This window comes from Poecilia reticulata, chromosome 19, assembly GCF_904066995.2.
Source record: "Poecilia reticulata chromosome 19, P_reticulata-male-v2, whole genome shotgun sequence".
Lineage (NCBI taxonomy): Eukaryota > Metazoa > Chordata > Actinopteri > Cyprinodontiformes > Poeciliidae > Poecilia > Poecilia reticulata.
This window is the reverse complement of record NC_088848.1, coordinates 7,801,553-7,815,378: the sequence shown is the minus strand read 5'-3', so window position 1 is coordinate 7,815,378 and position 13,826 is coordinate 7,801,553. Positions and strand designations below refer to the sequence as shown.

Sequence of the window (13,826 nt, the reverse complement as noted above, 5' to 3'; positions counted from 1 at the left end):
TGAAAAATAACTTGTTGGGTCAGCAGTTGTTCTGCATGATTGACTTCATTGTTCCTCTGGACAGAGGTGAACTGGCTGAGTAGCTAACTGCTGAACTTAAAAGAGCTCTTGTTTATCTTTGGAACTGGGGGATTAAGAGAACAGTTATTTCTTTTGATATATATTTTGAATTGTGATTTTGACTTATGAGAGTCAAAAATATTTAGTTATGATCAACAAATGTGGTTACATTGAAAAAGGCATAATTTTATCGTAGATACTTTCATATTACTGAAAATGTAAATAAATACTTGTTTTTGAAGATATTAATTTTTTTGCCATTTTTCTTTCTCTAACTGTGTGTGTGCGTGTGCGTGTGTGTGTGTGTGTGTGTGTGCTTTATAAGATGCTTCGTCGTGCCAGTGATGTTTGAATTGTTGACGTTCAAAGCACTAAAGGGACATATAAGTTTCTCTGGAAGCACCTATTTTTGATGTGTAGAATAAAATATGTTTGGGGGAATTTTAAAAGTTAGAAATAATATTTAACATCCTGATTTGGGAAATGAGCATAACATCAGGTGGCTTTTTGAAAGAAAAAAAAAGACAGCTGTAACAAATCAGTCTACTTATAATCCCCTCATCTCTAGAATACAAAAAAAAAATCAGTCATGACGCATTCAAGTGTTCACCGTAAATGTTATGACCAGTGATGCATTTCCCAGGTTACTGCTATAAAACACGACAAAAAAATTCTGGATTTGACTAAAAAAATATTTCAAAATTACTCCATCAGAAAGGATTAGCACGTTACTTTTGTAAACGACTATAATTTCGGTGCATTTGCTTCTCTGGCTACATGATTTACAAACTAAATTGCAACTCAGACTAATCAGATACCCCATTATGTTGTGTTTTTTCAGTGGCAGTATTCAATCTGACAATTTTACAAAGTTCCGTAATCTTCTGTGAGACTATTTGCGCATTTTTCTTTGTTGACAATAATTGTTCCGACAACCAGTGAATGCAGCTTCTGGTTTAGGTTACTCCTCAAACGCTTTCCAAGATGCTAAGGCAAAATACGCTCCTTAGGTGACAATGTAAAGAACAGCTCGTCCTGAAAAACAGCGTATTACACAGCTGGTTCACAATGGACGAAGAAGGCAGATGGCAGACGTAAGTGGCTTTTAAAACGAGCTCATATCTCTAAAAAAAAACTGCTGAGTTGGTGGCCCCGGCAGACTAGCTCTTCGGCTAACAGCGGAAGCGTACGAATATTAACTAACAGTCACTGGAACGCAGCTCGTGCCATTTATATATAGCTGGCAATTAATTTTAACCATATACAGCAGCGCCAGGGCAAACGCAACAGCACTCAATGCTAATGCATTATATTACCCCATTGTGTGTTTACTCGTATTCGTTGAGTTTTTTTTTTTTTGTTTAAGCGTTTGCAGAGTCAAAGTTCAGCTGTAACAGGGTTTGTTTTCCTGCAGATGTCATCTCTTGGACCTGCCTTGGGAGGATGTTCTCGTTCCACACATTTTGTCCTACTTGCCGTTGCAGCACATTGTCAGCCTGCAGAGGGTGAGCAAGCAGTTCCACAGCCTCGTCCAGGTGTATCTGGCCAACTGCAGGACTTTTAATTTTTCCACCGTAAGTATACTTTTAACAAGGAGCAGTGCATTGTAGTAGTTTATAAATGTGAGGGAAAGGGATGCTTTTCAAAGTTGGATGAAGTAGAATGCTGAAAGGTGCAGATGTGTCCATCCCCCTTTACTCTGATATTCCTAAACTGCAACCTGCTACGTTTGATAGTTATAATTAACTGGAACGAATATTTTATTAAATTGAAATGACTTTTCTTGTAAAGTGCCTTGAGATGACATTGCTTTACAAATGAACTGAATTGAATTTGGAATCCAAAGAGCCATTTTTGCCTTCAGTCCAGGTCATATAGCTTGTCTGGAAGCTAAACTGTTCCATCATCTTTTGAAAATAAACAACATAATGCCTAATAAATGTCTCCTATAAGAAATGCATTGTCATTTTTAAAGAAACAGCATTTTATTTAAGTTTTCAGCAATTAGAATAAGCAAAGACAGAATGGTTAAAATTTTGGGATGTTATTTGTTCAAAATGATGTAAGCAATAATGTGCTGCTCAAACCCGCATTTAGTTGGTTAATCATTTTTAGCCAAACTCTTTAAAAATGATTGTGGAAGATTCAAAGAGCCACTAGCAGACCAATGTCCTAAATAAAACCCAGTACAAACAGTTGCCTTTAGATGAAACCTAGTAATTAGTGAATATAGTCCATCTCTGTGTAACTTTATCTCAGTATAAATACTATGCATTGTAAAGCTTTCTTGGAGATTATTAGTGACCAAACAAGACATGACCGGTCAAGCCAAGAGGCTAGTGCTAACTCTGGAGTAGATGCAGAAATCAACATCATATGGAGGATCTTTATATATAACTATTATAAGTTGTGTTCTCCATAAATCTGTCCTTTATTGAAGAATGTTGTTTTATAAAGCCATAAGAAGCCCTGTTTACTGTTGGCTACAAGCTGTGTTGATGACACAGTAAACAAGTGGAAGAAAGTGCTTTAGTTGCAGGAGATCCAATAGATTTTTTGCAAATCACTACATCATCCTGACTACAACAACCCCAGCTACTTTTCACAGAATATCGGGCAAACGTTTTAGTCAAGTTTAAGGGGTGAATACAATTCCTTGTCTCTCTTTCCAGACTTTTATTTTAAAAAAATACGTCTATCATTTTCCTTCTATTTGCACTACTCTGTATTGATTTGTCACATGCATTCACATTGTAATATATTAAAATGTATTGAAATTATAAATTAAATAATCAAGGGGGACTGTGTTGGTTAGCAAAATATTTCAGCTCCATGTTCCATTTTAATATTTACAGATTGGACCGTGCATCCCCAAGGAAGCATTTTGCGCAATGTTAAAAGACAATAAAGTTCTCCAGAACCTGTCCCTTCAAAACTGTTCAGACTGGGTCACAGACAAGGAGTTGCTTCCTGTTATCGGCCAGAACCAGCATCTGCACAGGGTAGACATGAGTGGCTGTGCCTCCCTCACCCGCCACTCCTTAGTGGCCGTGTCCTTGAGCTGCACGCATCTCCAGAATCTCGGCCTGGCTCACTGCGACTGGGTGGACTGCCTGTCTCTGCGCAGCCTGGCTGACCACTGTGGGGGGCTTCGGTCGATCGATCTCACCGCCTGCCGCCAGCTGAAGGATGACGCCATCTGCTACCTGGCCAAAAAGTGTTCCGAGCTGAAGTCGCTGTCGTTGGCGGTCAATGCCAACATTACAGACGAGTCGGTGGAAGAGGTGGCCAAGAACTGCAGGGGTCTGGAACAGCTGGATCTGACAGGTTGTCTGCGAGTCCGGAACCAGTCCATCAGGTTTGTAATGTACTGATTTTAAAAGGGGAAACAATGACATAAGTAGCTTGTTAGCTTTGGTGTAAACCGCATTGTTATATACTCATTTGTAAGTCGCTTTGCATAAAAGTGTCTGCCTTTTATCCAAACACACATGAACAGATGAATAGAGAAAAAACAACACATTTAACCTTCCTCCAGCAACAATGTTTGACATTTTAGTCCAAATTAGCCCTTTGACAGGGCAGTAATTTGAACAATAAAACATGCCTATTTGTAGTGGTTTTCAAAAGTTTTCATACTCCTTGAGGTTTTTTAAGTTTTATGTTATTGTTTATTACCATGTAATAAGCAGTTAATTACATAAATTAAAATGAGCTCGATCATTTCCATTTCCGATAATTAATATTTTTGTCATACAGTTTTGTTTACAGAGACATAATTAATTTGATTTTTGGTTTCAGTTGTGTGTGTGTGTGTGTTTTTTTTTATTTCCATTTTATTCATTGTTTTGGTTGTGTTTTATTTTTAATATTCAATGTATTTTTCAAGTCCAGTGTAAAGTGTTCTTTACAAAACGAACGTTTATTAGTCTTTAATAGGGTAAACTTGCATGATATTATTGAAAACGGTCTCAAAACAACAATATTATTATCGCAATAATTTTATATACAGCTATACATAAAACACTCTTAAATCGTCTGATTTGATCATTCATTCATAAGTTCCCCTATTACTCCCATGCCCCAAAGAACTCTTGCAGAGTATTGCCCAAAGCTGCAGTCCCTGAGGGTGAATCACTGTCACAACGTGACCGAGTCGAGCCTCGACCCTCTCCGGAAGCGCAACGTAGTGATCGATGTTGAGCCGCCTTTACCGCGGGCCCTGGTGCTTCTTCAGGATATGCTGGGTTTCGCTCCTTTTATCAATCTGCAGATTTAGCCACAGGGAGAAACTCGAGAACGAGTTCACAAAGTGAGGTAAGAACAGCAGTTGCTGTCGGAGCTTTTTTTCGCCAGTTACATTGACATGGTGGTTTACAGACTCGTCTTGCTTTTGTTGCAGGTGACTGGCAGTTGTCACTTGAACCCATATCAAGTGATGGAGAAATGTTTCGACTTTTCAGAAAAGTATGGATGTGGAATAAAAAAACAAAAAGAGAACCTCACTGGATCGTGGTCAACGCTGCAAAGTTGGAATTTAACTGAAAATAAGTTTGAATTTAACATTCAAAGAAGAAAGCCATGTGTGTTTTTAGCCTTGCTGCCTCTTGTCCAAAATATATTACTGCACTTTTTATTCACTTAATGTCACAAGATTGCATTCCTAACCAAAAGCATAATATATCTTTTTTGTTGTTGTTTGTTCCAAACAAAATGCAAAGCTACAAATGGTCTTATGTTTCATTTAGAAACATTTACAATGTTTGAGTTTAATTAAACATTTTGTTTCGCTTGAGTTTACTTGCAGAAAGGGTCAGTTCACCCAGGGCACACAAATGCATTCCCAAAGCTGTCACTGCAACACTAGATATTTGTTTTAATTTATTTAAGGTTTAATATCTCTACTGTGGCCAATGCAGCGCTTGTATCCCCCCCACTGACGCGTTTTCTTGAAACATTTAGGTTTTATCTGCTGTTTCACACTTTGCCACACCAGAAACACTCAGAAGTAACTGAATCATTATATGTTGTTTTTGTGATGTGATTGAAGTGACCCTTAAAATGATATTGTTCTAAATGTACAGCCTCAGCACTCGTTTCAAACACAAGAATTTATTCAGACTTTTTCCCCATTAAGTCTGAGTAGATTTTATTAGATCTTGTTAAGCAGTTATTGTTCTTGGGACACGGCACAGGAATTATGTAAGCAGTTAAATGAAAAAATACGACCCGAAAAATTGTGTCCCTGCTGTAATTTGTAAAGCAAAACTTTTTTATGTATGCTGTCTTTTTTTTTTTTTTTTTTTTTTTTTTAAATCAGTAGTATAAAAACGGAGGGAATGAATATATCCTCCTCTATTTGTTTCCACTTTCCCTTTTTATCCAGACATTGTATCGTAAAGACAGATTAAGATCATGTGTTGATTTCACGCACATTTCTGAGTTCAATTTAAAGCTTCAAACACTGAAACTAAATCACTATAATAGCCCTGTTTTACATTTATTGTCCACTTGATGGCATAGTGGGGCAAATGAAGCATCATGACGCTTTGGCTCATGAGTGGACCAATTGGAAAGAAAGTTTCAGTGCTTCATAGCCTTATCTTGCTGTAACTAGTAGACAGGTGTATGTTGTTCAAATAGGTTTCTAGTTGGTAGGTGATCAGATGTGTATTTCATGCAATAAAATGCCAATTATTTAAAATTTGTAGTGTCTTTTTTTGGGATGATTATTTTTTTTCTTTAATAATCTGTCTCAATGTTGAAGTCTAAGACTACAAAGAAATTTGCCTACTTCTCCATTCTTTGTTCTAGATGAAAATAGTGAAAATTCTGTGACGATTCAAATTCTCATTCCTCCCACTGTAAGTGGACAGCAATGTCTTGGTACATCTGAGGGTGTTCTGTACTTTTTTCATCTGTTGGATATAAAAAAAAAACCTCAGAATATTGTTTTACATCCAAACCTAACTGTTTGTTCGCTAATGCTATCTACCAAATCTCTGAGGCCTTCACAGATCAACTGTTTACTGAGATCAAATCCAATCCAAATCAAGTGTATTTGTTGATTTACTGACTTGTGAATACCGTTAGTGGCGGCACTTTTGATTTTTGACATAATTTATTAAAAATGTTGCAGAAAAGTGCAGCAAATTCCTCAAATTATGAACTGACTATTGTACTACAACTCTCCATGATTGAACTGCCCTCTCTTGATCTGTTTACATGTTTCTGAATATAAACTGGCTCTGTTTATTTCATAGTACATTGAAATGGCATTCCTTTGTAAATTTTGTAAATTAAGTGTTTTAGAAATCTCAGTAGAATTTAATTAAATTTGAGGCTAAAGATGTCAGCCATGTTGACCTGAAAAGAATGCAAAAACCACAATACATTATTTCCTCAAATTTCTTAAGAGTGCTTTTTTAAAACCTAAAGAGACACAAGATGGCAGCAACGAGTCAGGATATTTGTCTTTAGTTCTGTTTGAGAGCCTCCACTGGTTTAAACTCCCAATTGATGACAGAAATATTACAGTTTTATAGCACAGATACATCACCAATAGTTCATAAAATGTTGCACTTTTCAGGGATTTGGAAGCAAAAATCTTGTAACTGACTTGTTTAGCGGGCTGTGACAACTAACATCAGCTTTAAAGGCCTTGTTATTGTCTGACGGAGCGAATGCACAACAAGAATTAAAGCTTTCCCCTTGTTGTCACAGCTTCTTGCAGTTTCCTCTGGTGGTCCACTTGGCAGACTATGCCGAGTCTAGTCTCCGCGACAACACAACAGGTCTATTTTCCACATGATGGCATGGTTTACCCCATCTGCTGCGTGCTGTCCACGTTGGTTGTGTTTGTAGGGCTTCAGGGATCGAGCAGCATCCTTCTGTTGGCTGTGTTGATCTTCATAATTTACTACTGTCCCTCAGAGGAGGCTGCATGGTGCTCATAGTTAGAAAACATTAAAATTTTAGCCTCTACAGTTGCTGGTTGCTTTTATGCACATTTAAGGATATCCAAATCAACTTAGTCGTATTTATGTCACATTTTTCAATGAATATATACATAAAAAGAGTTTGATTCTCTTTTATGCAACCTCTGTGCCTCTAAAAGTCACTGTAATGACCCAAAAGGCCCCAGTTCTTGTTGCTGAGCAGCGCTCGGTGGGTTAAAAAAAACATTTCAGGCTACATTCATCATCTAGGACCTCAATTAGCATTGATCTGCAGGAGGGAAAAGAAACATTGCCGCAATATGATATTCCATGGAGCAATTTCTGTTCCAGTGATTGAGTGTATGGGGGGGATTTCTCAAACACAGCCAGCCAAACATATTTTGTCTTCCTGTCAATAATCTGGCACTTGTCTAAATTATTGATCAATAGCAGCTGATCATTTTATACGAAGGCTCAGCAATGAAGTTGGTCCATTCCGTTCATGAAGCAGTTTTAGCTCCAGGCACTGTGTAATATATGGTACTCATTAAAGCAATGAATAAATCTAAGTTTATTCTCTGACTGCATATAAAGTCCTTACTGACGGTAAAGATGTTGTCCAAAGATCTGGGAGGTACGTTTATGCTTCTTGTGGATGCTGAGTCACGTAACGAATAAAAGAAGACTTTCATCATTCTAGAAAATACAAATAAAATGATCAATGTTTTGATTCTTTGGTAATTCAGTATGTTTGAGTCATTTTTATCTGAATTCAAGAGGATGAGGAAGTCAATTTTAGGTATATTCTCTTGAAAAATGATGCAAACCTCGTTTTTTTACGCCTCTTCAAATTACAATGACAAGTCAATGACCAACAAAGTATGGCGCATATCAAAATGATACATGGGACTCTGATATTTTTTGGCAATACAACTTTGAGGGGGAAAAAAAAGCCCTGTTAGCAGTTTTTGGCTTACTTGCAAAGCATTTTGCGGAGCAGAAAACTAACTACTGAACACACTGACGCAAAGGTAAACATGAGAATGGCAGTGTCATGCTGTGGAGATTTTACACAAACAAGGATGGACTACAAAATGAGAACTCTTTATTCACATATACAGCTCTGGAAAAAATTAAGAGACCACTGCACCGAACCCCATTGAAAACCTCATAGTTATTCCATTAGTGTTATTGTTTCTAAATGAATATGAGCTTGTTTTCTTTGCATTATTTGAGGTCTGAAAGCACTGCAGCTTTTTTGTTATTTTGACCATTTTTCATTTTCTGCTAATAAATATGGAATTTTTGCTTGGAATTTCGGAGACATGTTGTCAGTAGTGAATAGAATAAAAGAACAACGTTCATTTTACTCAAACATATACCTATAAAAAGTAAAACGAGAAATTGATCATTTGAATTTTTATATATATATATATAGTTTTCTTAGAGGACTCAGGCAGCATCTCTAAAGTCTTGCTTAGGAGCAATGATCAGAAATTAAATAAATCAAATTTTTTCTTTTCTCAGCCCACTGTCTCCACTGTTTTTGAAATGTACTTCATATAAGGCGAAGAGAGAATTACTGTAGCTGTTCAGATGGGCCTAAAATTTGAGTCAGAGATTTTGTTCATTTTCATATTTTTAATTAAGAGGCTTTCCCCCCCTTCGTCTTCCATCAGTTATTTCATTTATGTGATGTAGTTTATCTCCTCCAACCATTCACATACAAACTTATTGGATCCCGGGACTTAAGGATCCATCTTTTGGCCACCAGAGAAGCATAACTAATGGCAACATTACAGTGCCTTTGTGAGCGCGGGCATCAAAGTGTCGATCAACCAAGCAAGAAATAATGTTGGATTTAAAAAAAAAATCTGCATGATTAAACGTTGGATGTTTAAAAATCTGTGAGGCTCAATTTAGACAGATTTTGGAGGTGGAGATATACTTCTTCTTGTGGGAGATAATGAACCTCTTAAAGGGTTTTATGGTTGTCACTGATGTAAGGGTTTAAAAAATTTTTCTTAATTGCCCAGGCTCTACGTAAAGCCAGGCATAGCCTCAGAGTGGAGTGACTGACGATGCAAAATATCTGGAAGTTTCAGCCACATTTTGTAATTATAAGCTCCAGAGAATGGTGTATAGGAAGCATGTGATTAGATTCACTTAATAATAATAATAATAATAATAATAATAATAATAATAATAATAATGAATGAACAAAGAAATTAACAAAAATAAGGAGAAATGACAACGCTGTCCATGAAAAGAAAAGTTAAAATTAATAAACGCAATGACACAAATAATCAGAGAGAATATGAAAACGATGAAACTGTTAATCAATGTGACATTTGTGACATTTGTCCTAAATTAACACAGAGCCAGGAAGACAAAGCTAGTGAGGGCGCTACCTTGTTCATCCACCAAAACCTGATCTAAGGAAACATGACTGGAATGTTTATTCATTTAATGTAAAACTTTTCTTGCTTTATATAGTAGATGGAAGCATATTTTATTGAAAGTAATGAGCACTTATGACAGGAGGACCCTTCAAACTGAGACTTGCTTTCCTGCTCCCCATGACTGGATTGTGTTTGTCTCAACATGCCACTCAGTTGGAGTTCTAACAGTACATTCACAAGGCTTCAAAGAGAACAAATGAATGGCTGTTTTTTTTTTGAAGGACAAAAAAAAAAGGGACAGGGCTCAACAGTATGAATATTTCTGCTTTTGTTGTCATCGTATGTCATGGGAATTGTTAATAATTAAATATAAATCCATTAAAAACATAGAATAAACAAGAGGTCGGATAAAAGTGACGAACATTACTTTGTGAAGTCTACAAGTCGATCAGGATCATAATAATTTAATAAAAGTGCCAAAAAGTTACGTTGTAAAGATTTTAAAACATTTGTTGGACTTGTACTCACAAACACTAAGAGCATATTTTGTCATGCGAAGCATCAATATCTCCTCCATGTATCGGAACATTTACGAGGGATTCACCTGTGAAACGTAGATTCACGCCTTGTATTTTAGTCCCAATCTTAAAGCGAGTGACCTTCATCCTCCCTCACCTATCTGAGCCTGACTCTGAGCACCTACCTTATATAAACACACCAACATCCTAATAGAGAATATGTACTTAGTACAAATATGATGAGGATTCATCTTGGCAGGAGCATTTTGCCCTCTTACTAATCTGGGCCGCTAAACTGTGAGTAACCGTGTTGAACCTGTGTCGTCCAGGCAACAGAGATCAGAGTTCAGTGTTCTGGCTTAATCACAGATCACATCTTGTTATGCTTTGGTGGATGCTGTGAGATGCACGGTTGTCTCATGTTTCACTTTGGATGCAGACAAAGATCAGATTTAAGAGGAGGTGAGATTTCCCTGCTGAGTGGTTATGTGCTTGAACTTTATTTCTAGCGTTTATTCCTAAAATGATAGATCATCTGCATAGATTTACATTTCTGTGGTGTATATTAGAAGCTATGCTTGTTACCGCACACAGTCTGGAACACAATTTCAAACTTCTACAGGTCCTAATATTACTATGCCGTCCCATATTTAGAATTCTCTATAAAGACTCACACAAAGGAAGCTCTCAGTGTTATCTAACAAATGGAGCACAAACAGCAAAATATGTGTTTGCTACAAGTCTCAGCCCACAGATTAATGACATTAACGAAGTTTCCATTAGCACAACGATCAGGGGAGACAGAGGCGTCCATGCGTAAATCCACATGACTGAATCGCTGATAAGAGAAAATGAAACACATCTCTACGGGCCAAGAGGGGCCAAGAAACGCCACTCCAAATTAGTCTGCGGCCCAATTTGTTGTTACTTCATTAACCGACCAGCATCTATAGAGCAGAGGAAGGGGGAGTTGTGACCAATGTTTTGGCCAGAAATGCCTTTATTAGGCATGTGGGAGAAATGAGAGCCGGGAGAGGAGCAGCGAAAGGGCACAAGGAATTTCACGTTGCTGTGAATCTTGATTGTGAAATAACCTTGAGTATAATGCCAATGTGGCAGAGCAAGCACTTTTATTTGTCTGTTCCTTTTTTTTTTTAAAGCATTTTCAAAATCCCAGCCGATAAAGTAGAAAGTCCAATTAATAAACAATGTGTGGAAGGATCCTCAGGGTTTAAAACAATGTTCAAATCCAGAAGAATACATGATTTAAATAGAAATATCAGCGTGACACATATAGTATTTCACTTTTCTTTTAAGCCATAAATCTCTATAGTTAAAAGTGGTGAATTATTAGTAATTACCTTCCTTGTTAAACTGTGACTAACTGTGGTTTTTGTAAAGCTGGGTTTAATTTAGCTATTCATGCTTATCTCTAAATAAAGACCATAAAGACATTAACATCTCAATCAAAAGAGGGTTACAAAGGCATGTGTACAGCTTTGAGAGTCCCACAAACCACAACAAGAAGAATGATCTAAAAGACATGGAGCAGTGGTGAATCTTCCCAGTCATACCAAAAATTTTCCAAGTTTGCACCGACACATTATCCAGAAAGTCACGAAATAATCCAGAACATAAAGCTCTGTATACCTGACTTTCTTTAAAACCAGTGGTCAACATGTAGTTAAAAATCTAGGTAGTGAAAATGCAATCTAGACTTATAATATTAAATATTTTACCTAGTTCAAACTTTCAGAGGTAATTTTGAAGTGTTAAGTGCCTGCTTGTTTGTTCATTTCTAACATTTTAAACCACTTTGTGTTACATTTGAATGTATGAAAAGTGCTTAAAAGAAAAGTGCTTAAAATCTGAACTTCTGACAGTTCTTATCCAAAAACCTTTAAGTAATGTCATAAAGACCATGGACGTTTAGGATATGAATATTACTAACTGCTGCATAACTATTTAAAATATAACATAAACTTGTTGTACTACATATACATTCACCAGTTGTTAATTGTGAATGTACACACTCTCCTTTTGACTGATTCATATATCTTAGAGTGGCAAATGATGTGCAATTAGCGTTGTTGTTGGTTATTACCAAAACAAATAAGCAAAGTAGTATCTATGCTGATGCAAGTTTTGAATCGTACTTATTTCTTCAGTAACAAAACCAAACATACAGGAAATACACGAATACGAAAATGTCTGTTATTCTTACATCTGGTTTCTGCTGATGCTGATGTTTGTGAAGGAGCTAACACTTGTTCGGTTGAGGCCGGAGCCGTTTTACTGATGTGTGAGCGTTCAGTAAAATGATACTGAAGCAGACTGCTGACACCAAAAACAATACCTCATAGACCACGGTATAAATCACTTACAACACAGGACCATCTCCCCAGTGTCCTTCAGTGTCAAACTATATCACTGTTAAAGTGAGCAATGATACAAATAGAAGTGTGGTTTAAACTTTAACGTCCAACGAAGAAAATGTACAGTGTGTCGAAAAAGTATTCACACCTATTAAACTTTTTCATCATGTAACATCCACAAACTTCAGAGTGCTTTAATGAGAGACTATTTGATTAATCATGACAAAGTAATGCATAGGAGAATGATACATGGCTTACAATTATTTCTAGAAATGAAAATGTGCATTTTTGTTCAACCCCTTTTTATACTTGAATACCCCTGGATGAAGACAGGTTTAATCGACTGCCTTCATAAGTCAGCCAATTAGTAAATAGAGGTCAATTCAAGTGTAAATACAGCTGTTCTGTGAAGGCCTCTGAGGGCTATACGATAGCAATAGTGAACAAACAACATGAAGACAAAGAAACACACCAGATAGGGCAGGGATACAGTATTGGACAGCTGGGTTAGTCTTGAACCACCACAAGCTACAAACCTCTCACTGTTTCCAAAAATAGAAACTGTGGCACAGTTGCAGACCTACAGAGACAATGACCTTAATACAACTAGAGCTAATAACAGTGGATTTAGAGGAAGTCATATTCTTGTTTTAGAATGGCCTAGTCCAAGTCCAGACCTAAATCCAGTTGAGAATCTGAGACAAGATTTGAAAGCTGATGTTCACAAGCCCTCTCCTTGCAATTTGTCTGAATTTGGAAATATCATTCGTAAAAGCTGATAGAGACAAAGGTACTTCAAAAACTATAGCAACAAACGTTGCATACACTGTACTGTGTTGGGCTGTTATATAAAAATCCAAATTTAGGTTTGTATTAGTCGTTTTGTTCATAAATTAAAAGAGCAGGAGATAATCTGAAATGAATGAAAACATAAATATGTTAACACAGTGGCTGTGAGATCCTAAGCCTGCAGTAGACATGTAGAGATTCACATCATGTATGGGGGCTGGGGGGCTTCTGTGCACTTATCTGTTGAAACTGTCTGTCTGGGATGGGTTGTTCCTTATCTTTTATGCCCCACTAATATCCTCAGGAGACCGGCACTGTTTGGCACCCTGAAATCAGTTTTTTCTTCACCGCATGGGGAAGTCGGCTTGGGTGGAATCGTGGATGGGGGGCCTGAGACGTGGATGCCATATGGCCTATTTTTTGTTTTATTCTCTGTGGAGTTTGTGCCTTTGGGATTCTTGGCCTCTAAATGCACACACGACTCTTTGACAGATGCATTTTGGTATTTCATGTTATTTGTCACTACAGACATATTACTTTGATTCTGTCATTGTTTTTAGGAAAGACAGATAATTTTTCAAGTTGTTTCCTATAATGTGAAAATGTTATTTTTTTACAAAAATCTTATGTCTTGTTATAGATGTTTTGCCCAAATAAGAGAAGAAGGAGGAACAGGAAAAACTATGATATGTTCTTTGGTGATATTACTTAAAAACAAAAAATAAATATGATGTTGTTTCCCTT

General features: G+C 36.9%; 1 protein-coding gene across 1 annotated transcript; it reads left to right on the top strand.

The window, feature by feature from the left end:
• The first annotated feature begins 1,001 nt into the window (after positions 1 to 1,001).
• fbxl15 (F-box and leucine-rich repeat protein 15) lies at positions 1,002 to 5,764 on the top strand. Its single transcript, XM_008436882.3, has 5 exons — positions 1,002 to 1,154; positions 1,475 to 1,634; positions 2,916 to 3,418; positions 4,150 to 4,377; positions 4,463 to 5,764. The coding sequence occupies exons 1-4, from the start codon at positions 1,129 to 1,131 to the stop codon at positions 4,337 to 4,339; spliced, it is 879 nt and encodes a 292-aa protein (XP_008435104.1). The 5' UTR covers positions 1,002 to 1,128; the 3' UTR covers positions 4,340 to 4,377; positions 4,463 to 5,764.
• Positions 5,765 to 13,826: the final 8,062 nt, after the last annotated feature.

What these genes read in the sequence shown, in the direction of transcription:
- fbxl15 (XM_008436882.3), top strand. Translation starts at nt 1,129, where the DNA reads ATGGACGAAGAAGGCAGATGGCAGAC. An exon ending in GGACTTTTAATTTTTCCACC is followed by an intron (nt 1,635 to 2,915) that starts GTAAGTATACTT and finishes TAATATTTACAG; the next exon opens with ATTGGACCGTGCATCCCCAA. An exon ending in GTCCGGAACCAGTCCATCAG is followed by an intron (nt 3,419 to 4,149) that starts GTTTGTAATGTA and finishes CATGCCCCAAAG; the next exon opens with AACTCTTGCAGAGTATTGCC.